Here is a 23,312-nt window from a genome sequence, read left to right as displayed (position 1 = left end):
ATTCATTTTCACCGGGCGAGTTGGCCGTGCTGTTAGGGGCGCGCGGCTGTGAGCTTGCATCCGGGGCTGTATCTTAATGAAGATCATGGCCGCTTCCATCCCACTCCTAGGCCTTTCCTGTCTTGGTGCGACGTAAAGTAAATAGCAATAACATATATATATATATTGCTATCATTGAAAAAGTAAAAGCCAAAATAAAAACTCTTTTTGAGAGAAACCAAAATGAGAGTTCCTTACTCTACAGAAGTTATCTCGCCGGGCTGAGTGGATCAGACGGTTGAGGTATTGGCCTTCTGACCCCAACTAGGCAGGTTCTACCTTGACTCAGGCCGGTGGTATTTGAAGGTGCTCATATACGTCAGCCACGTGCCGGCAAATTTACTGACATGTAAAAGAACTCCTGCGTAACAAAACCCTGGCACCTCGGCATCTCCGAAAACCATAACATGTAGTTAGTGGGACGTAAAAACAATAACATTATTAGAAGATATTTTCAGCGCATACGGGCTGCCTAGCCGAGATTCGTGTTCATTCCTATTACTTATGCCAGGTAACAATTAACTCATTACAAGACTGCAAAGGACTTTTTCTGCTTTATTTTTGTTTTTTGTTTTTGGAAAAGACAATTTGTTGATTTAACCTGTCGAAATTTCAGTCAGCAAGTATTCATGTACCTTTGTAGGATAGGGACTATCCGCAGTTAAATTGGGTATTTCCAAATCTCCTAATTTCTGGCAATATACAGCACGTTTTCAACTTATTACTTACAAACCCTTCGTTCCTCTTCCGAAGTGAATTTTCTAGTCAAAACTGCGTTGGTGTACGTACTTGGAAGAGAGTCTAAAAATACAAAATATGAACTCTGAACGAGTGATGGAGGTATTCTGTTCTTTTCGAAAATCATTTTACTTTTTGATCTGCCTGTGGAAATTTTCGTACACTCTCCCTTCTCTTTCCCGGGTTAGGATCTACCTGCACGTAAGGTGACCAGACGTCCTCTTTTATCCGGACATGTCCTACTTTTTAAACCATTGTCCGAGGTCCGGGTAGATTATTTTAAAAAATCCGAAATGTCCTCCTTTTACAGTGAATCTTCTTATTTTGGAGTAATCTGTTATACTACGTTTTTACAAGTACTAGGCAGAACCCGTTGAAATTTAACGGAATACTAAGTTTCTGGTTTGGTAAGATATATTTTTCGGCACTTAAAAACCGGTGACAATAATCCACTTAATATAATCCTATCCATTAGGTAAATTGTGATACTTGAAGTATATATAAAACCACTTTCACTTTTAAACCTTATGCGTTAATCCGCCATTGTTGTGATTATGTATTGTTCCTCTTGACAGAGCTCTTGCTCTCAGGAACCCTATTCATCAATCAAATAAAATAAATAAATAAAAAACTGGTTTTGCTACATGTAATTTGCCGTGGCTAAAAACTGCCTCCACGAATTAACTTATGGAATGAAGTGTGTAGTACCTTTCATGCAGAGAAATTCAGGTCGAATGTCTTGCTGTTAGAGCACCTCCTTAAACACTACGTTTATTGTCTTATGGCTCGCTGGCACTATTTGTACTTTTAAACTGTCAAATGATCGAACTCGAGACATTGCTACGTACAGCTGGCCATGGCTAAAATCAGGCTGGGGTAAATAAACACCAACACGATCTAAAGTCTGTCCTTGAGCTTTATTAATCGTCGTACTGAATGCACGGCTAATAGGAAATTGGCGTCTTCTAAAATTAAATGGAAGATTAGTGTCGGATGATGTTATATCAATTCTAGGAATCAAAACTCTCTCTCCAACACTAAATCCCGTAATGATTTCGAGATCCAAACAACTGTCGTGGATATAACGTACAATTAATCTTGTTCCATCTGAAACATCTAAGTTCCTTAATAACATTACGATTGCTCCAGGTTTTAATTTAAGGACGTGAGGAGGCAAGCCACTTAATTATAAGCTGTTCAGAAAATTCTTCTTCTTCTTCTCCTTAATCTGTTTACCATCCAGGGCTGATTTTACCGTCAGACTCAGCGAGGGATCCCACCTCTACCGCCTCAAGAGCAGTGTCCTGGAGCTTCAGATTTTGGGTCGGGGGATACAACTGGGGAGAATGACCAGTACCTCGCCCAGGCGGCCTCACCTGCTATGCTGAACAGGGCCTTGGTGGGGGATGGGAAGATTGGAAGGGATAGACAGGGAAGAGGGAAGGAAGCGGCCGTGGCCTTAAGTTAGTTACCTACCATCCCGTCATTTGCCTGGAAGAGAAGTAGGAAACCTCGGAAAACCACTTCTAGGATGGCTGAGGTGCGATTCGAACCCACCTCTACTCAATTTACCTCCCGAGGCTGAGTGGACCCCGTTCCAGCCCTCGTACCACTTTTCAAATTTCATGGCAGAGCCGGGAATCGAACCCGGGCCTCCGGTGGTGGCAGCTAATCACACTAACCACTACACCACAGAGGCGGTGTTCAGAAACTCTATGGGAAATTGTACAGTTTCATTTTCATCTTCAGTAATTTACACTGGTGTACGTCCTGGCCGTTCCCGGTAGAAGATCCATAACTTTAGAATTGATATGATCACAGTGTTCGTTTTTAAGGGCAAGAATAGCAATGTTGGACAAACTCATAGCGTCTTCTGGTGACTCAATTTTTTCCCCCGTAAATTTCCGAGACGATGTCTTTCTTCGCGATGATATAGGATGGCAAATAAATAACAGAATGCCCTAGCGGTTCATGATTCACTGAAGGATAATCTCCATTATCACTTTTCAGCAAAAAGTCAGCGAAGTTTAATTCTTCTGATCTTGATCGCATATTTTTAAAGAGATGAAACATTTTAAATTCTGACCAAAGAGGAGAAAATTGAATACAGTTCTGAATAACAGTTTGTTTGGAAGCACGCGGAAGAACAGGCAAAACCTATCGAAAATCTCCACCCAGAGCATAACTTTCCCTCCAAAGGAGGTGGAATTACCCGTGATGTCTTTCAAAAGTCTGTTAATGCACATAGCGCATGTGCATTAGCCATTGGTGCTTCATGCCATACAATAAGTCTGCCTCTGTGGATCAGCGGTAGAGTGTCGGCCTCCGGATCCCAAGATAGCGGGTTCAAACCCGGCAGAGGTAGTCGGATTTTTGAAGGGCGGAAAAAAGTCCATTCGACACTCCATGTCGTACGATGTCGGCATGTAAAAGATCTCTGGTGACACATTTGGAGTTTACCCGACAAAATTCATTACATCTCAGCCATAGACGCCCAAGAGAGTTTCGGTTTACTCGGTCTGCCTTCTAGTGGTGGCCTAGAGTAAAACGGAACGTCTAAATTGACGAGCAGACAGCCAGATGGCGTCAAATTGAAATGTCTGCGCACGGTAGCTGAGGCCATACGATTATTATTATTATTATTATTATTATCAGTCTTGTTGACCTGATATCATCTGCTGCTTTACTATTCATTTTCAAAGATGTGACGGAAGCTCCGTGTAATTTAAGCGGCAATTTAAATGTACTGTGTACCATACGGCCGTTGGGTAATAGCATGGCAGCAAGAGAATATCAGAGTGTAGCAGGCTAAATATCACTTTATACAACAACACTGAAGCAGGCCGTGGACGAAAATCGCAACTGCTTTCTAAACCCTCGAGGAAAGAAGGAATTATGTAGATCCATAAATCTCACATTGTCTAAGGTCCATATCTTCACTGATATCTTTGGCCATGTTAGGACGTATGCCATCTGTTGTCAGCCACAGAATGAAGTACGCAATGTAGATCTTGTTGTCTGTGTTCCGAGACGTCAGTAATAACTCGCGTTCGTTTCATATTCATGAGCTATATGTGATGTGCAAGGACTCAGACATGACTGATAATAGACATCGAAATAATTCATACGGAATCTGCCATCTGGACGATAGTCCTAAATGTAGATCACTGATGACTGGAATTAATCATAACATAACATTCCATAAGTACTACATATAAAAAAGCATTTGCGAATACACATAATATTGTGATTGAACATTGGAATGAAATACGTCATCAACAAAAGAACGTACGGAAAGAGGCATGTTGATGAACACAATAGCTAAATATGAAAACAAAACAGTCAGCATAGATAACGGCTCGAACCTTCGCAACTCACATTTGAAAAAGAGCACGTTACCCACTGAGCTACCTGAGCACTCACAATATTTCAGTTCCATACCATAAATTATATGTAGCCTAGTGTTGAAAACTGAAAAATTTAAATTTGAAAATTAAAGGACATTGGAGATGATTTCTAAAGAGGTTTCAATTTTGTATCCTTGGAGAGTTTCTTCGCGGAAGGTTATTGTATAATATAGGTCCAGGAATAAAGCCAGATCATCTTCGGAGTAACGGAAAAAAACATCTATGAATAACAAAACCGCTCGTCTGCTCTCATGTAGGGAATAATGGAAAACACATGCTTAGTTATGCCATTTGCTGTCAGCCCAATAAATGAACTACGGTATATCCATCTGTCGTCAGTTAGTGGAACTGATTGGAGCTATCGAAACTCTCCAGACGAAGCTTCATCCGAATTATGAAATTTAAACTTCTTTCTTTATCCGCTTACCCTCCAGGGTTGGTTTCTCCCTCGGACTCAGCGAGGAATCCCACCTCTACCGCCTCAAGGGCAGTGTCCTGGAGCTTCAGACTTTGGGTCGGGGGATAAAACCGGGGAGGAGGACCAGTACCTCACCCGGGCAGCCTCACTTGCTATGCTGAACAGGGGCCTTAGTGGGGGATGGGAAGATTGGAAGGGATAGACAGGGAAGAGGGAAGGAAGCGGCCGTTGCCTTAAGTTAGTTACCTACCATCCCGTCATTTGCCTGGAGGAGAGGTGGGAAACCACGGAAAACCACTTCCAGGATGGCTGAAGCGGGAATCGAACCCACCTCTCCTCAGTTGACCTCCCGAGGCTGAGTGGACCCCATTTCAGCCCTCGTACCACTTTTCAAATTTCGTGGCAGAGCCGGGAATCGAACCCGGGCCTCCGGGAGTGGCAGCTAATCACACTAACCACTACACCGCAGAGGCGGACCACATTTAAACTAATAAATAAAAACGAAAGAAAAGCATCGATGGGAAATGTAGAAATATGTATCTTTAATTTAAAGCAAAGAACATGAAAATCGACCTAGTGGAAATCGCTGACGGATTGTAGATACCATACTTTTGGTATATGAGTGAATAACATTATGCACATGTTAATTTCGTAAAATAAAATACTAATTATGATTTAAATTGAGAAAACATAGTTTTGGCGCATATACATGTACATGCCTTTCATGTAAACCACATTTCATAAAAATTGGTCCAGTGGGGGCTTGCTGGCGATTTGTAAAAGAAAACGCCTTACGTTTTAAATATATAGATATTTCATTACGCGACGGCATCATTGATATCGTATCTATATGTAGAAATATGATTATGCGATTATATTGTGCATGCCTTATATTGTGATCATAGATGCTATTTACCACTGCGGAACGTAATATTATTATGACGTTGAAAAGTGTATTCTGTATTTGCAAGCTAAGTCCATTCAAACTGATGATGTGAAATCTTTAACAAGTTCCCTTCCATTCAGAACTGGGCAAAGTATTTCAATTCACGTAAGTCAGTTGATTGTAGTCCACAGTTTTTAACAGTTGCAAAATACATTTTTCTATACCAGGGAACAATAGAAACGTATAAGTAATCTCAGCACAATGCACTGATAATAGGAACCGTTTAAAAGTAGCATCTATGAAAGTCGTCTTAATGGTTCAATATAATCTAAAAGAATTTTACATGTGTATCTTTTATACATACACGTTATCGACACGCCAATACTCCTGTAGGCACATGAATCTTCATAAAATTACCAGCAAGGCGTTTTATTAGTTTTATTAGTTACATTATGTAAGAATTTAATGTATAATATGGAAATGGATACATTTTATTTATGTATGTGAAAACTGGAATATATGGTTACATTCAGACTCTAAATGGAAGATTTTATCCGGCATTTCTCTCCTTTTTAAATAGTTTTGTCCTCTTTTTTAAATAATTGCATCTGGTCACCTACCAGCACATAACCTTGCAGCTTGCTTTCTTTGTCTCTGAGATAATTTTCTTTTAATAGAAGACAAAAGACAAAGGGGCTGGCTATTATATGTATGCAATTTTTAACACTCAAAGGACAGTAAAAGTGAAATATTGCAATCATGTTATTTTAATTATAGGAATTCTTTCGGTAATAAAGATTCTTGCAAGTCAATTAACTTATAATGAAGGGTTACATTACATTCAATACTATGATTTATTTCCGTATAAATTCACAAAAGATTTGAAATATCGAACTAAAAATGAATCGTACAACGAAATAAATCATATATTTTGTACAAATAATATATATTGATAGATAAATGTAAGTAAGTCTTTCTGCTACATTAAACAATAATAATCTCAGGGTAAACACCAGGTAATCCGAGGACTCTTAACACTTCCAGTGATAAATAATAATATCGATCACTTTCAATTGTTCATATTATAATTAGGGAAAAGAGTAATTCTCTGCAGTTAATCTCGCAATTCATATTCGTGTGTTGTTTCTCCTGAAAATTAAACGTACAAGAACCCCTCTGACACATATGCTCTTTTCATTTTAGCTGCTTCTCATTTATTCATACATTCACCCGCCCAGTATCATCATCCAGTCTTGAGAAATTTACTGCGTGATACCCCAGGCCTTTCATTTATTAAGGCAAACTTCCTGGCAGACTAACAATAGAGAAAAATACTCACGGTCTCTGGCGGCTGTCGCGAGTACAATGAGCCGCTGTCAGAACGTAGCGCTTCCCAATTAAGGAGCCTCCACACCAGAACTCCGTCCGGCGAGGTCCGTGGAGGAAGATAGCTGCCATCCAGGGCCACCGACCAGGTAGACTCTCTTCACCTCCGACCACACGGAAACCTGGTACTTCTGGCTGTCCACACTCTTACAACATAATAAGACGTATAATTAAACATCAGCATAAAATAAAATTTACAAATTTGAATATTACTGGGCAAGTTTACCCAATATCCATTATAAATATCTCTACTTTCTTTACACGTTAGCTGTCATGTGTGTCAACCTGATATACTTCCAATGTACAATAAAGGGCCATGTGTAAAATTTTCATGTACGTGCAATAATAATGAAACAAGACAGTTTAACTTTTGTGAGTTACGTTCTGCTGTCCATAAGATTTTATAGTGGATATCAAAATGTTCCACTTCGGTAGAATATAATATTTCTCTCATAAATTATTATCTTAATTCTGAGTCAAAGACGTATCTCATTTCTTCGGTCTTCGCTTCAATGATAGGCATCATCTGACTTGCCGTAATTCTGACTCGATTGATGAAAGCAATACAAGAAATGCTGAAAACGGTTTTATATGCCATATCTGGCGATCTTTGTCTTAGAAATTAATGAATCTCTACATATTGCCAGTTCTTTAAGTACATAAATAATATGTTTTTCGTATAATGAGTATTTCTTTACCCATAGAACTGCGTCTTTTATTTAGCGCGTAAATCAAAAGATAATAGTTTTGTGTGTGTATTATATATACATGGTCCCCTGGTATGAAGTAGAGTATATAAGGAATCACAGTACCAGGTCCCGTGGAACTATTCGATATCCTCCAATCCGAACTCCTATAGGATAAAAAGGATTAAAAAATCAGCAAAAAATGAGAAAAAGAATTTGATTAGAAGTGTGTTTTATCTTATTAGGAGTTAAAGTCAATGTGTTAAATTCACAAAATATGAGTTTTGCATTCCAATACATGGACAGCAAACCAAAACCAAACCATGGCACAACAGCCCTGAGGAGCCATAGCGTACAAAGAGACCACCCGAAGGCCTGCAGATTATGAGGTGTCGTGTGGTCAGCACGACGAATCCTTTCGGCCGTTATCCTTGGCTTTCTAAACCGGGGACGCCGTATCACCGCCAATAACTCCTTAATTATAATCACGTAGGCTGAGTAGATCTCGAACTAGCCCTCCTCAGATCCTGGTAAAATTCCCTGACCTGGCTGGGAATCGAACCCAGGGTCTCCGGGTAAGAGGAAGGCACGTTAAACCTGCACCGTGCGACCGACCCAGTGCATGGAATCACAAGGAAAATACAGGTAAAACACTGTGTATAGTTATCATAATGGTTAGATTTCCTTGTAAATATTTTTAAAACCACTCCTGGAGGCCCAGGTTCGATTCCCGGTTCTGCCATGAAATTTGAAAAGTGGTTCGAGGGCTGGAACGGGGTCCATTCAGCCTCGGGAGGTCAAGTGAGTAGAGTTTGTTTCGATTCCCTCCTCAGCCATCCTGGAAGTGGTTTACTGTGGTTTCCCACGTCTCCTCCAGGCAAATGCCGGGATGGTACCTAACTTAAGGCCACAGCCGCTTCCTTCCCTCCTCCTTGTCTATCCTACCAATGTTCCCATATCCCCACAAGGCGTCTGTTTAACATAGTGGGCTGGGTGTGGTGCTCGTCCTCGTTCCCAATTGTGTATCCCCGACTCAAAGTCTCGCCCTCCAGGATACTGCCCTCGAGTCGATACAGGTGGGATCTCTCCATCAGTCTGAGAGAAAACCGATCCTGAAGGTTAAACAGATTAAGAAAGAGAGAAAGGAATTTTTAAATATAAATAAATGGATCAGAGAACATTTTACAATAGAAATAAGTATACAGGTTAATAGCTTAATGAGAATGTTTCTAAACAAGGAGCAGTTGGTAAATCAGAAAGCTCGTATATATCAGAACCAGAATCTCATCGTTTCTCAAGATGTGTACAAAGCCATTTCAAATAACTCTCTTCCCAACTGACAATGTAAATGTTATATTTCGGATTGCCAGTCGAATGAAGTGAAAATGATATGATTTTCTTAGCTGCTTACCAGTTTTCTTTTGCACATATAATTCATATCCGACTGAGGGATACATTTTAGGTTTTAAAAACTCTTATAGGAGAAACTTCTTGCATGTAGAGAATTTCGGCGCCATTTAAAGAATTATTGGGCAAGTGCAATTTGTGCAATTTCGCAGGCTAATGCAAGCATGGAATATTATTTATAAACTTTTCTAGTAGGTTAGAGTGATTTACCGAAATTGTATGTTCCAGCATAGCTCTCAACGCAGCTTCTACACAGAATACACGCATATATTTAACTTATCTGAAAAACCGTTGTGGGTATAAGACACCCCTAGCATACAAAGGGGAGGGGATGAAATATAAATTAATCGAAAACGACCGATATCAATGTCAGTTCCACAGTTTTCGAGGCCGCTAAGGTGAACTATGACACTCTGGATGCCTTTTAAGTCATATTTCAACCCCAGTCAAAATGGAAGTTGACTAGTGTTGAAAGAGAATGTTCAAAATAACGGAGATTATGGATGTATGCATGTGTGTGTGTTTCATTATACCTCATAACCGAACATAGTACACATATGAATAACTATCTGATAAAAAATACTGTTGGGTAGTTAATCCCTAGCATCCCTTGGGGTAGGGAAGGGTGACATTTACAAATAATCGAAAACGACCAATGGTAATTTCGAATCCGTAATTTCCTGGTTTACTGAGATGAATAGTGACACTCTGGATGCCGTTTAAGTCTACGTTTCGTTCCCATTGACATGAGGGTTGAGAAGAGAAGAAAAAGGTTTTTTCCAAAATGGCCGAGATTATGGATGTACAGTATATGTGTATGTTTCAGCATAGCACGCAACCAATTTTTTTTTTGCTATTGGCTTTACGTCGCACCGACACAGATAGGTCTTAGGGCGACGATGGAATAGAAGAGGGCTAGGACTGGGAAGTAAGCGGCCGTGGCCTTAATTAAGGTACATCCCCAGCATTTGCCTGGTGTGAAATTGGGAAACCACGGAAAACCATATTCAGGGCTGCCGACAGTGGGGTTAGAACCTACTATATCCCGAATACTGGATAGTGGCCGCACTTGCAACCAAAATTTGTACACACGACTCACTATCTGGGAAAAGTACTGTGGGGGTTAAGACACCACTAGCACCCCTATGGGAGGGTTTTTTATGTGTAAATAAGCGAAAACGAACTACATTAGTGCCGAGTCCATGACTTCGTGGTAGCTGATATGAATTGTACACCCTGGATATCGTTTAATTTTAAGTCCAGCCTCCATCGGCATGGGGGCTGAGAATGGGTGAACAAGAAAATGTCCAAAGTGACCGAAATATGTGCTAAGTCCACAGTTTTGGGGGTCCCTAAGTTGATTGGTGACAGTCCCAGTGAAAGCTGGAATCGTGTTCTTCATAATTCTAGTGTGACGCGTAAATGCATACACTTATAACTTCATTTTATTATTTGTTTGAAAGAATCAGCTACCTCCCTGACAATCTGGGCTGCCACCAAGAAATGGTTTAAGGCGGAATTACGATCTCAAACTAAAATTTAAAATTAAATTTACAAAGGAGTTTGCAATCTATTAGTCAACGTCGCAATAAAGACTACTACAAAAATCCACGCCAAACAGTTATTACAAATCCTACAGTTAAACTTTCAAGAAAGTGCCCGAGCACAGCCGGGTACTACAGATAGTTATGAATAGGATGATGCGTCATCTTTACATGTACTTGATAGTGTTCTAAGTGTTATGTTCGTATTCCTCAGACTGAAAACATTATAACTTTCTTTAGCTGAGCTTACTATAAAAAATAATGGCTTCATTCTTTAAATAAATTTAAAAAATTTAAATTTGAATTGTTTGTCATAGCTTGGAGTCAAACTCGAGATCGCTAGCAAAGACTAAACCAGAATATAATAGAATATTCCCATCCAATAGTTCTGGATCGCCTGGAACTGAGGAGATAATCATTTATTGCAATTCTTATTAAACTGATACATGCATGCTTTTCTTATTACTATTAAATTTATCTACATTCCACTTGCACCTACTGCTATTACTTCTTTCTTTCTTTCTTTCTTAATCTGTTTACAATCCAGGGTTGGCTTTTCCCTCGGACTCAGCGAGGGTTCCCACCTCTACCGCCTCAAGGGAGCTACGGACCCTGATCGGGGGATACAACTGGGGAGATTGACCAGTGCTTCGCCCAGGCGGCCTCACCTGCTATGCTGAAAAGGGACCTTGCGGGGGGATGGGAAGATTGGAAAGGATAGAATAGGAAGAGGGAAGGAAGCAGCCTTAGCCTTAAGTTAGGTACCATCCTGGCATTTGCCTGGAGAAGAAGTGAGAAACTACGGAAACCCACTTCCAGGATGGCTGAGGTGAGAATCGAACCCACCTCTACTCAGTACCCTCCCGAGGCTGAGTGGACCCCGTTCCAGCCATCGTACCACTTTTCAGATTTCGTGGCTGAGCCGGGAATCGAACCCGGGCCTCCGGGGGTGGCATCTAACCACACTAATCACTACACCACAGAGGTGGACTACTGCTATTACTATTTCCACATAAGTTGTATTAAACCAGAATAGAGACCACATCTACATATTAAGAAGATACAGTATTACGATGACGGAAATGCGCACTTCCTACACAATGCTGCTCTTTCATAATGTTTTCATTCTCGTTTATTTGTCTGGGTTTGTTTTTGCATCTAGGTCATAAGTTATGTTTATAGAATTCAGAGATATTACGTGTAATGGCCATCGACATCAAGGATAAATATGCTATACACCAGGCATCGTCAATCAAGAGCGAAATGCATTCAGAGCCAGTTTGCTCCTCGCTCTCGAGGAACGAGAGCAGCTTAGCGAGCAAGTAGGGGAATAAGTAGGGAAAGTGCGTGACGTAGTATGTACTGAAGGCCAGGACAGTACGGCCACGGTATGCAACCCGCCTGTCCGCTGCTCTCTTGTCACGTGACAAACACCCGTCCCGAGCAGAGCAAGTAACACCGGCTTCCTAGAGCAACTACGTGATGACGTCTGCTATACACCATCGAGTGACAGTCCTGGCTTAGAAATATTCGCAAAATGCTTTATTGTAAAGGTGACGGAAATATTGTTTAATGTGAAAAGTGTAATATTTATTTTCTGTGGGAATTTATTTTACTCTTGAAAACCATTTTTCGTATAATATTTTACAGTTTATTAGTACCAATCAAGGAACGATGTAAAGAAATTGCAGCCAAGGTGATTACATGAAATGAGGAAAAATATGAAAAACCATTAGGGCCAATGAAGGAGATTATTAAGATTGGTTTATCACGGAAGAGGAAACAAGCACTAAAAATAAAATCATTGATATGAAACAATCATAAGATTTACATGTAAGAAAATAATTTACGATGGACTTCATCTGTAACTTTAAACAGTAAGAACGACTTTTGGTATATCGGAAAGAAGCAAATAAATAAACATGACTGAAAAGTAATTAATACTGTGGGAGTATATAGAGTAAGAAACTATAATATATTAAGGTGGATAGGGAATTATAATGTGTTTGCAGATGGGTTAGACGAAAGGAATACATTGCTAGCCAGTTCGTATGTTAAGACATCCAGCAGCAGGATACGATCGGTAGGCCTAGTTTAGCTTATACCGAGCTCGATAGCTGCAGTCGCTTAAGTGCGGCCAGTATCCAGTATTCGGGAGATAGTAGGTTCGAACCCCACTGTCGGCAGCCCTGAAAATGGTTTTCCGTGGTTTTCCATTTTCACACCAGGCAAATGCTGGGGCTGTACCTTAATTAAGGCCACGGCCGCTTCCTTCCCACTCCTAGCCCTTCCCTATCCCATCGTCGCCATAAGACCTATCTGTGTCGGTGCGACGTAAAACCACTAGCAAAAAAAAAAAGTTTAGCTTATCTTGTACAGATATCGTCTTCATGCTGTAAATGAGGATTTGAAATGAGATCAGAAAACATGAGAATTCCATTGTTGATTGAAACAAGAACATTACCTTCTTTTAATTTATATGTGTGCAGAAAAAGCGATTTACATATTAAATCAGATTATTAATAATTGCATCTTATGTACCCCGTACGTCATTTAACCACATCTTCTGGGCAAAGGCAAACAGCTAACACAAAAATAATTCACTTTAAAAGTAAATCTACTATAATGTTCGTGTTTTATTACTTGCCTGTATCTGGTAGATCCAACGGTGGTAGGGTAGGACGAGTGGTTCCAGTGGATATCTCAATGGGCACCCTCTTCGTAGTTGTGGCGACAGTTTGGAAAGGCCGGTGTGTAGTGGTGGTGGCGGTGGTGGTAATGATACCGGTGGTGGTGCTTATGGTGATGGGCTTCGAGCTTTCAGTGTCAAAGTTCATAAAAAGAGAAAATACAAATGGTAAGATTTATTGATATCAATCAACGTAAATACACAGCAAGATTTTACTTCCTACTTGACAGTACAATTGTACAAAGAAAGGATGTATTTTAACCCATGCAAATTTCGTTATAAATATTACCTACTTAACACCGTATAGCGACTAGACATAAACATGGACTAGTGATATGCCAAGCCAGAAGTATAAGGAATATTTCGATGCATAAATCACTAAATTCTTCTATTGTTTATTATGCTCTTTGTATTCATACGTATGGAATATTTGAGATACTGAATCTAGTGTGGATGGAACCGGTAATTGCTTTTCCGATTGAGAATCAGAAACATAGCTCAATGTGATCTCGATAGGCTAGTATTCTTAAAGATTCGTTTGTGATGTCATATAACAATCTCATTTTACTGTATTACATTTATAATGTGTCCTTCGATTTCGTCTTTTTGTTACACTGAATTGTGTGTAGACAATAAAGAAACCAAAATCCTATACGAAGCAAGTACAGTATCGTAGTAACAATTAACACACCAGAAAATTAAAAACATCGAAATTTTTGCGAACCTCATGATAGCCAATCTCACAAAAAATTGACTTGCGTTATATTAATATATATTTAGTTCTTCTTCCGTGCTGAACCGTGTTGTGGTATTCTATACTGAACCCATAATTAAATTCGAGGATTCAATACACTCCGTACAGTTTGCCGACGTTCCGAATACATTGCAGTGTTCTTTGTCAAGGCGACTGAAATACCCCTACTCGATCCGAGGTAATCAGTCTCCCAGGCAGCTAATAACACTACGGGAATAGTTACTGTCCTTGGTCTTAAATATCCTTCCCTCACTGGATGACGTAAGTCCCTAGCGGTCCCATAAGGATTCTTGAACGTTATGTGTCACAGCCAGGTGGTGCGAATCGCCAGTGCTATTACATAACTTGAGGTTCATCTTTCGTGTATATGTTGTGGCCTGCATCTCTTAATCTATGTATAATAGGCATCCAATAATTGCTGATTTTATATCCTTGTTCTAAATTCATATTTTTCGTGCGTTTCTTAATTTCGGTAGCCTCACAGATTTTCCGTTCGAGATTCTAGGGGATAGGTTCTAAGATCTTGGTCCTGTCAAATTTGTTTCGTAGGAAAACTTGGCTACGGCTGAAATGTATATGTCTAGGTTCTTGGTGTGCTGGATATGTTCTTTAAGTCGGGTAGAGATTCTTTAGTTTTTCTTCCGGGTTGAACCGTGTTTTTATTTTCTGTACATAGCCAACTATTTAATCTATAATATGTCTATCTCGGTGAGCATAGTAACCTTGTGAGTTACGAATTATTCATTAAATTTGAAAGTGGAGATGATAGGACTGATGCAGAAAACTTTTAGAGGGCGACGAAAATACAATGTAATTAGACATTGGAATCCTACTTCATATTTAGAAATTATCAGCGTAGATTAAACAAAATTTACTGAGCTACGAATGAAGTAAAAGAGAAAAAATATCTAAGATTTATAACTCTAGTTCTCTTCAGTGCTTACGAATGATTATGTTGCTTTAAACAAGGGTATATTATATACATATGTTGCTAAATAAAGTTCAAATTATGGATTTTAATGTTAATGGTACTACAAGAGAATAAACAATTAGAAGAACAGTACGACAAGGCTGCCCACTATCAGCTTATCTCTTTAATATGTTAATAGAAAATGTTAGAGAAATGAAAGAGCATACTAAAGGGGTGAATTTTAATGGTATTCAGGTGCGTAGTGTGCGCTTTGCAGATGATATTGCTGTCTTAGCTAATTCGGAAAAGTATATGAGTAAGATGCTAAGAATATTAAATAAATCCTTAGAAAAATATAAACTAAAAATAAAAGAAGAAAATTCATGATAGTAGACAAAAAGGAGCCTACAGTTAGAAAACGCTTAAAATTAAATAACACACCGATAGAACAAGTTACAGAATTCTCCTACTTGGGTGGTGTAATTACCTCTGATAGAATATCCCTTTCATAAATCAAGAAAAGGATAGTATAATAATAATAATTTCGTGTGGCTATATCTAGCCGAGTGCAGCCCTTGTAAGGTAGACCCTCCGATGAGGGTGGGCGGCATTTGCCATGTGTAGGTAACTGCGTGTTATTGTGATGGAGAATAGTTTTATGTGTGGTGTGTGAGTTGCAGGGATGCTGGGCGCAGCACGAACCCCAGCCCCCGAGTCACTGGAATTAACCAATGAAGGTTAAAATCCCCGACCCGGCCGGGAATTGAACCCGGGACCCTCCGAACCGGAGGCTAGTACGCCGACCATTCAGGCAACTAGTCGGACCGAAAAGGATAGTGGTAGCAAAAGAAGCCTTCCAAAATTGATAAAATCATTTCTCAAGACCATTGTTTGGAGTGTGCTGCTATATGGTTGCAAAACCTGGACATTAGGGGAACAGGAAGAAACAAAACTTGAAGTTGAAGAAATGTGGTTTAGGAGAAGAATTACAAAAACAAGGCGGATGGATAAAAAAAAAATGACTTGTTTTAAGGAACGTAAAAGAGGCTCGACGTTTATTAAATACCATAAAGAAGATGAAAACAAAGTTCCTTGGACACGTACTAAGACATGACTCTCTCCTTCAAACCATCATTGAATGTTAAGTACTGGGGAAGAGACACAGGAGATGACCAAGCATAATATACTTACGGAACTTCATCGGTGAACTGGCATGTGGTTCATATAGCAATATGAAGAGGCTAGCAGAAGATCGGCAGATGTGGCTACAGCGGCAAAGCCTTGCCTTTAGTAGACGATATTGTTACTAAATATTCAATTGACATGTGAAATAGAAAAGAGCCATTTTAAAAGAATTTTATGCAAATAACGCGAAGTAGGTACACAAGTAAATTAATCTGGAAATGAAAATAATAAAACTTGAAAGTGAGCGATAATCCTAATCCTGTCTGTGGCAAATTCTATGCTGGTTCGTAAGACGAATGAAAACTGTGAATACTTTTATCATGAATATAACAGCAGTAGATTTAAAATCAAAATTAAGAGAATGAGCCACCTCATGTGAATGCGTTGCGGAACGACGTGACTCGCATTGTTGACGAAAATTATGAAAATAATTTGAAATATATACCGGAAATGAGATGTCAGTGCTAAAATAATTATCGAAGAACACTAACAGGCTAAACCAGAATTTAAATACTGGGACTATTTGTAGGAATAAACCATGAACTTCTTATATTATACAGTACAATTTATTTCGGTTTGTGAACAACGTGTATATCGTCGTTGCGGCTAGAGAGCCGCTATGTGATAATATTACAGCTTAGAACTCTGACCAGAAAGGTCCTGTCATCTGTGGTTCAATATTGCATGAACTACCTCAACAAATTTTCGTTCTAAGTGATACGTGTGCTGCAGGTCAGCATTTCTTCACTCGACATTGTCAGATAGCGGTATTTCGTGCCTCATTAACGATATGTCAATGTCCACAAACTACGAGTGAAAACAAAGTATCGTCGACATAAGACCTATCTGTGTCGGTGCGACGTAAGGCAACTAGAAAAAAAAAAAAAAATGTGAGTGAACACATGGCCACCATGTGTCAGACAACGACGACACGTATTGTTGACGATGGTTCAGGAAACCTCTCGCAGTGTATTACTTCTACTGGCCTCTGACACACAAAGCTAGGATTACCGCTCATCTCCCAAACACAAAGAATACAACCATGTTATGTTGAATATATCACTTTTTGGTTCACTTCTGAGCTCATTGATTTAATTACTAGTGTTAGAAGTGACACGGGAGAACATGTAAAATGACAAATGGTTTACAGTGTGAACCTCTCCACATTGACACAAGGTTGATTCTCCTGGGCTTAGGTACACTCATTTGCTGTCCTTGATTTTGAATTACAAGAAAGAAGCTTCCTTGAAGTTTGCATAATGGAAGAAGAACGTTAACGGACGTACCCTAGGCAACGTTAGCATATACTCCATCACCTGGCGGCTGATCCATTCAAATCCATAAGCGGTCATTAGAATGCTCTTGAAGTAAAAGTTTGTAAAATCTGAACATTAGTTAATCGTTAAGAAAGGCATGTTATAATCTTTAGCGATATTTACATAATTGCCATACTCTAGTAAGTAAAATTGTATCCATATTTATCCTTAATGAATATGCAATTTTGTCCACTGACTACCTGGTTAGATGCTCCAACCATGTGTCGAATATTGAAGGTCCTATTTGCAACTTAATGGAGTAAATAGGTAAGATATTTTAGATGCACGAGAGAAGAGTCAATGAATACATTACATCATTAAAACAACCATTTCAGGCTGAAGGTCAGAGACTCAAGCCTCCCTTAAGGTAATAAAATACAAGTAATTTTCCCATTTGTTTTATATTTCACTCACATAGGCAATGTTCATGGCAACGATGGATAGGAAAGTCCTAGGAAAAGGAACGAAACGACCATGAATTTAATTGCGATGCACCTTTAACGTCTGCCTGATGTGAAAACGTAAATCCACAGGAAATCAGTATCCATGGCTGCCGACAATGGAGTCCGAAGTCACCATCCCCCGAATCCAGTCGTTAAGTTTTAAATGGGTTTCAAAAGACCTTATAATATACAAGCGTATTATTCCCTGTTTTTATACTGTATCCAAGTCTCTTCTATGCGATTTCGAAATCCACAGATCACGCCTACAACAAAAACAACATATTGGTGCCATATTAGAAGTTTAACTGTTGTGCTATAAAATAAGCGTATTATATTTTAAGCCAGTTAAAATGTGAGTCGCTTAGTTAGCCCAGGCTTTTAGGAAGTACTACAAGAATATCTTTCTCTCTGGGAGAATTTATGCAAAAATAATATCTACTACGCATTCATGTCACGAGGGAAACGGAAAAAAGGCCGTGAATTCTTGTGCTCGTCATGATTATTACAGTCATGCCAACAGTCTTTCCAATGTTGTGATGAGGTATAAATGAATCACACTCACAATTACTGTCTGCTTTAAAGTTGGCAATGGAAAACGAGATAATACAGCCTTCAGATGAGAGTATTGCTCATCATATGGCAGTTCATTGCTGCTAATGAAATACAGTGTAAAGAATGCATAGTCTCCCTTATACCTATATCTGTATTCCCAAAATTATACACTCATGTTCATAAAAACCAGAACAACTGGAAAGACTAGAGACAGGAAGTTCATATCCATAGGACATGTGCATTAGTATGTTCAGAAGAAATGATTAGCATTGGAACCATCTCGGCCATCAGGTTCAAGGTCAACATCGATAACCCGGCGCACCACCACCGACTGGTAAAATATGTCTCCGGCTCTCGTTGTCGCTATAAACCGAAGGTAATGGATCGGTGTGACTTGAGCAGGCGTGCAGAATGCCTCGCAGACGTATGTGAGAACCGTGCTGTCAAATGAGTGTGTTTAAAAGAGGAAGAATTATTGGCATGAGTAAACGTGATGCATCCATCCGGGAAATTGCTGCTCGTGTGGAACGAAGTGTGTTAGCAGTGCAACGAGTGTGTACAAAATGGTTCACAGAAGGCCGTAGAACACGACGAGATGGGTCTGGTCGCAACACCCAGACCCCCTCGCCCCCCCCCTCCCTAGAAGAACGACACCTCATCCTAATGGCATTGCAGGACAGATCTGCGTCCTCCTCGACTCTGACGCAACAGTGGAAGAGTGTAACACATCGTACACTACAAGGAGTGATAGTCCGTCGCCGTTTATTACTGTCTGGGTTACCGGCGCGTCGTCGACTTCTCCGCTTAACTTTAACTATTGTGCATAAACATGCTATAAAGCAGTGGTGTTTGGAACGACGTCAGTGGGGACAGGAATGGCAGCAGATAGTGTTTTCAGACGAATCCAGATTCTGTGTGTTTGTAAATGATGGCCTCATTGTCACAGACAGTGCGGAGACATCACATTGATTGCATTCGCACAAGGAATACAGCGCCAACTCAAAGCCTTATGGGGTGGGGTGCTATTGGGTACAATCAGAACTCACAGTTGGTGCGTGTCCACTGCACTGTGACAAGTTTGACTTACGTGAATGACATTCTGCCACCTGTAGCCATCCCCTTTCTGCACGACAGGCCAGACGCCATATTTCAGCAGGACAATGTACGACCAAATGTTGCTGCACGAACACGTGCCTTCTTCTTGTCACAGGAGGTCAGACTGTTGCCCTGACCCGCCCGATCACCGGTCTTGTCGCCAATTGAAAATATGCGGGATATGGTGAAGGGTGCGGCGTTGTGACCCGATGCCAGCCACCAAAGATGAACTGTGGAACCAGGTGAATGCAGCATGAATGGCTATACACCAGAACGTCGCATGGAACAAGTTATGAGTGCCCATGGAGGTTCCAGTGCCTAGTAGCCAACAGGGCACATGCTGCACCTAGGTGAAATCGTTTCGACAGAACATACTAATGAACTTGTCCTGTGAATATGAACTTCTTATCTCGAGTCTTTCAAGGATTTCCGTTTTTATAATCATGAATGTAATTTAGGCTCATGCATACGTATACATTTGTTATAAATTACCCCATTGCATCAAGGAACTTCAAATTTGCTCCAAGTAAACAAGTAAGCATGAAAAGATACTTCATAAAAGGAAGTTACTTTTTTTTTTTTTTTTTTTTTTTGCATGGGTGATTCTAAATGTCCAAAACTTGTTATGAGGTAAGTGGTTCAGCAAACGGACAGAAATCGGGGCTTCATTGTGTTTAATAATTAATCTTCTTTCTTTGACGGATGTTTTGAAATACTCACAAAACATGGATTGCGTGAAATTTCAGTGATTCCTCATCTTAAAGGGACTCTTCAAACAAAACATTATGAGTGCTTTTAGTTTTTGGCAGAATTTGTGATTTCAAGTGTATGAATAAAGATATCATTTTTTCTCGTTTGTTTGTTACAAATGATTTACGTAATTGATTTCGGTTTATTCACTCATGAAATTTGTAGACGAACTTGTGCCCAATGCATTTTCTGACGTGTTTCAAAATGGCATCAAGTAGAGATATGGACCACACAGGCCGGAACTGTATGGAAAAGAATCTTAAGTTATAAGTTTATAGGAGGCCATTACCAAGTTGGAAGATACAATTTTAAAAGGATGTGAGGAGAGAACAGAACAGTATCAAATGAATTGTTTCGAAAAACAAGTAAAATATAATATATTATTATTCACACACTTACAAAATTGAAGAGACAGAGACCAGAAGCATATCATTTCTACTGCGACGAAGGAGAAGACTACTTGACATTATAGTTGAAATTACAGAGATATTACCTGTGGTAGACAAGAAACTGCAGCATAATACTTGTTATACGTCATTGAAGAATGTAATAGCGGCGTAAAATACGAATATTTCATTCAAATACGTTCACCAGTTGGACCAATACGAAACGCAACGACACGTCGATGCTCATCACAAGCACAACGTAAAGAAGATAAAAATATACAGAAATCATTTTCTGAGAAGAAAGTTTGAAAAATAATTTAGCCTACAAGAATAGAAATATCCTAAAATTACAGATTCTTTTAAAAATAATGTCGAAGGCATTGAGACAAGAGTAAAATATTTGATTGAACGAGTTAATACGAAATATATTAGGATATTTAAGAAGAGATTATTATTTTAAGAAATTCTGAAAATGGCCGAATACTTATTGGATTTCTTGGATGTTGTTACTAGCTCCAGAATGAAGAAGCAGATATCTTGCTAATTTCGAGGTGGACGGACCTGGAGATGAATATGATCCGGCCAGTAGACCAGACCTGATGAGAGGAACGACTCCAGCCGAACCACAGACCGTAGCCAGCCGAGTGCAGTGATGTGACGCAGAGAGCTACAGAGACGGCGGACTTGCTGAATGACGGGCTAAGATTGCTGTATATGTTAGATCTTAATTGAACTATACATAATGATGTAATATCATTTACAATAAGTGTGAGATATTTAGATGGTGAAGTGACTCAGTGTAGTGATATACATATTTGAACGATACCATGCTAAGTTAAGCTATGTCTAATAATAATAATAATAATAATAATAATAATAATAATAATAATAATAATAATAATAATGTTATTTGCTTAACGTCCCACTAACTACTCTTTTTCGGAGACGCCGAGGTGCCGGAATTTTGTACCGCAGGAGTTCTTTTACGTGCCAGTAAATCTACCGACACGAGGCTGACGTATTTGAGCACCTTCAAATACCACCGGACTGAGCCAGGATCGAACCTGCCAAGTAGGGGTCAGACGGCCAGCGCCTCAACCGTCTGAGCCACTCAGCCCGGCTAAAAGCTTTGTCTAGATCGATGTCTCGAAAGAAGTGGCTATACATTTATTGAGTGAAGTATCATAGTAAATGAGAACACGATTATTTGCGAGAAGGGATGTAGATTATCATACAGCTGAATATGAGTATTTTCGTGTAGCAGATTTCATTAATGGATTTTGTGAAGCCATTCATGCTAAGTTAACGTCATTATGGGATGATATGAATTATGATATATACGGGTTATTCCTCGTCGAAATACGTCATCAAATGGAATTACGAATTGTTTTACGAGAAGAAAGATGATGCAAATAAGTGAATGTGATTCCAACGGAGTTTTATACGTCTTAATTAATAAAAAAATCTGTTATTTTAGGAAGAGGTTATGATATATGAAAGATGGTTATGTTGTTGGTTTTGTTGAAGTGATTGTGCGATGTACAGTCGAGAATGGATTAACATGAAGCGATTTGAGTAATATAATGGGCAGTTATGTTGTAATAAGACGTAAAGATGAATGCTAAATGTTTATATATTCAGATGTGGATCAAATATGCCATGCAAGTACATTGAAAGAGATGCTTCGAGGGAATAGTGAAACGCAAGGTATGCATGACAAACCCGTATGTGTAGATAAGAGTAAATGGTTTCACAATGTCAAATACAGCTGTTGATGCTAGGAAATACTTATAGCAAATGACATATTCTGGTAATGAACTCTACGGGAGATGAAATGAGTGTGTGTAGCCTTAGTGAACAGCATAGATTGATAATATCGTGATATCATAATTGAAATGTTAGAAGAGTCACTTAGATAAGCTTGACATGATAATATAAGCCTCGTGAAAGATCAAATGCATATTGAGAGGAAATGTGTGGGATTCATTAAGAACTATTTTAGTTTGATATGTGATGTAGATTATTTTATATTTCGAGAGATGATTAATGATTTATTTCATATGTAAAGATGATAGAATAGGACGATAGGTCCTATTTTGGAAGGCAATAGGGGTAGTAATCTTCCCACGTCATTCAAAAAATAACTACACACAAGCTTCCCATAAGAAGTTAATTCCGATTGCAGATTTTAATGAAAATGTTTGAAATTTAATTGAGTGTTATGACGTCAGTGACACAAATGAAAAACTTTCTTTCAATTTAATAATTTAATAATATAATTAATTCATTGAATGATTTTCACACTAGATGGAATGTATTGAGATATTAATTATTTCAGAAATGAAATTCAGTTTTCTTTTGAAAGCCAGCGCTGACTTTAATGTGATAAATGTAAATAATAATTGATTTAAGACACAGTTGGAAGAATTTCAACATACATTATAAGTTCTCTTTTCTTCCATTTTCAATTAATTTAAATTTCTTCTTTTGATTTATTTTTAAACTAGTCCCATTAATGAATAATCTATGAATAAAACGTAGTTACGTTATCTAATTGTATTAAATAGGTTGACTCCATTCCTACATTATTAATCTGTATCCAAAAGTAATTTAGTTGGAATTATCAAAATTGTAATATTAATGAACTGTCAGTTGAAAGTTCTCTTAAATAATTTTCTGTTTGTAGCGTCAGAGAGAGAATTGAATTTGAATTGAATTTAT

The 23,312-nt window shown here is 39.0% G+C and overlaps 1 protein-coding gene across 1 annotated transcript in view; it reads right to left on the bottom strand.

Annotated features, from left to right (window-relative positions):
* LOC136859145 (proclotting enzyme) overlaps window positions 1-23,312 on the bottom strand; it is a 136,191-nt gene that overhangs the window by 75,115 nt on the left and 37,764 nt on the right. The window contains exon 4 of the mRNA XM_068225773.1: window positions 6,828-7,020. Coding sequence (XP_068081874.1) covers window positions 6,828-7,020 — 193 coding nt within the window. The remainder of the gene's footprint in view (window positions 1-6,827; window positions 7,021-23,312) is intronic.

This window comes from Anabrus simplex, chromosome 1 (assembly GCF_040414725.1).
Source record: "Anabrus simplex isolate iqAnaSimp1 chromosome 1, ASM4041472v1, whole genome shotgun sequence".
In the NCBI taxonomy this organism is placed as follows: Eukaryota; Metazoa; Arthropoda; class Insecta; order Orthoptera; family Tettigoniidae; genus Anabrus; species Anabrus simplex.
This window is presented reverse-complemented; position numbering and strand designations above follow the sequence as displayed.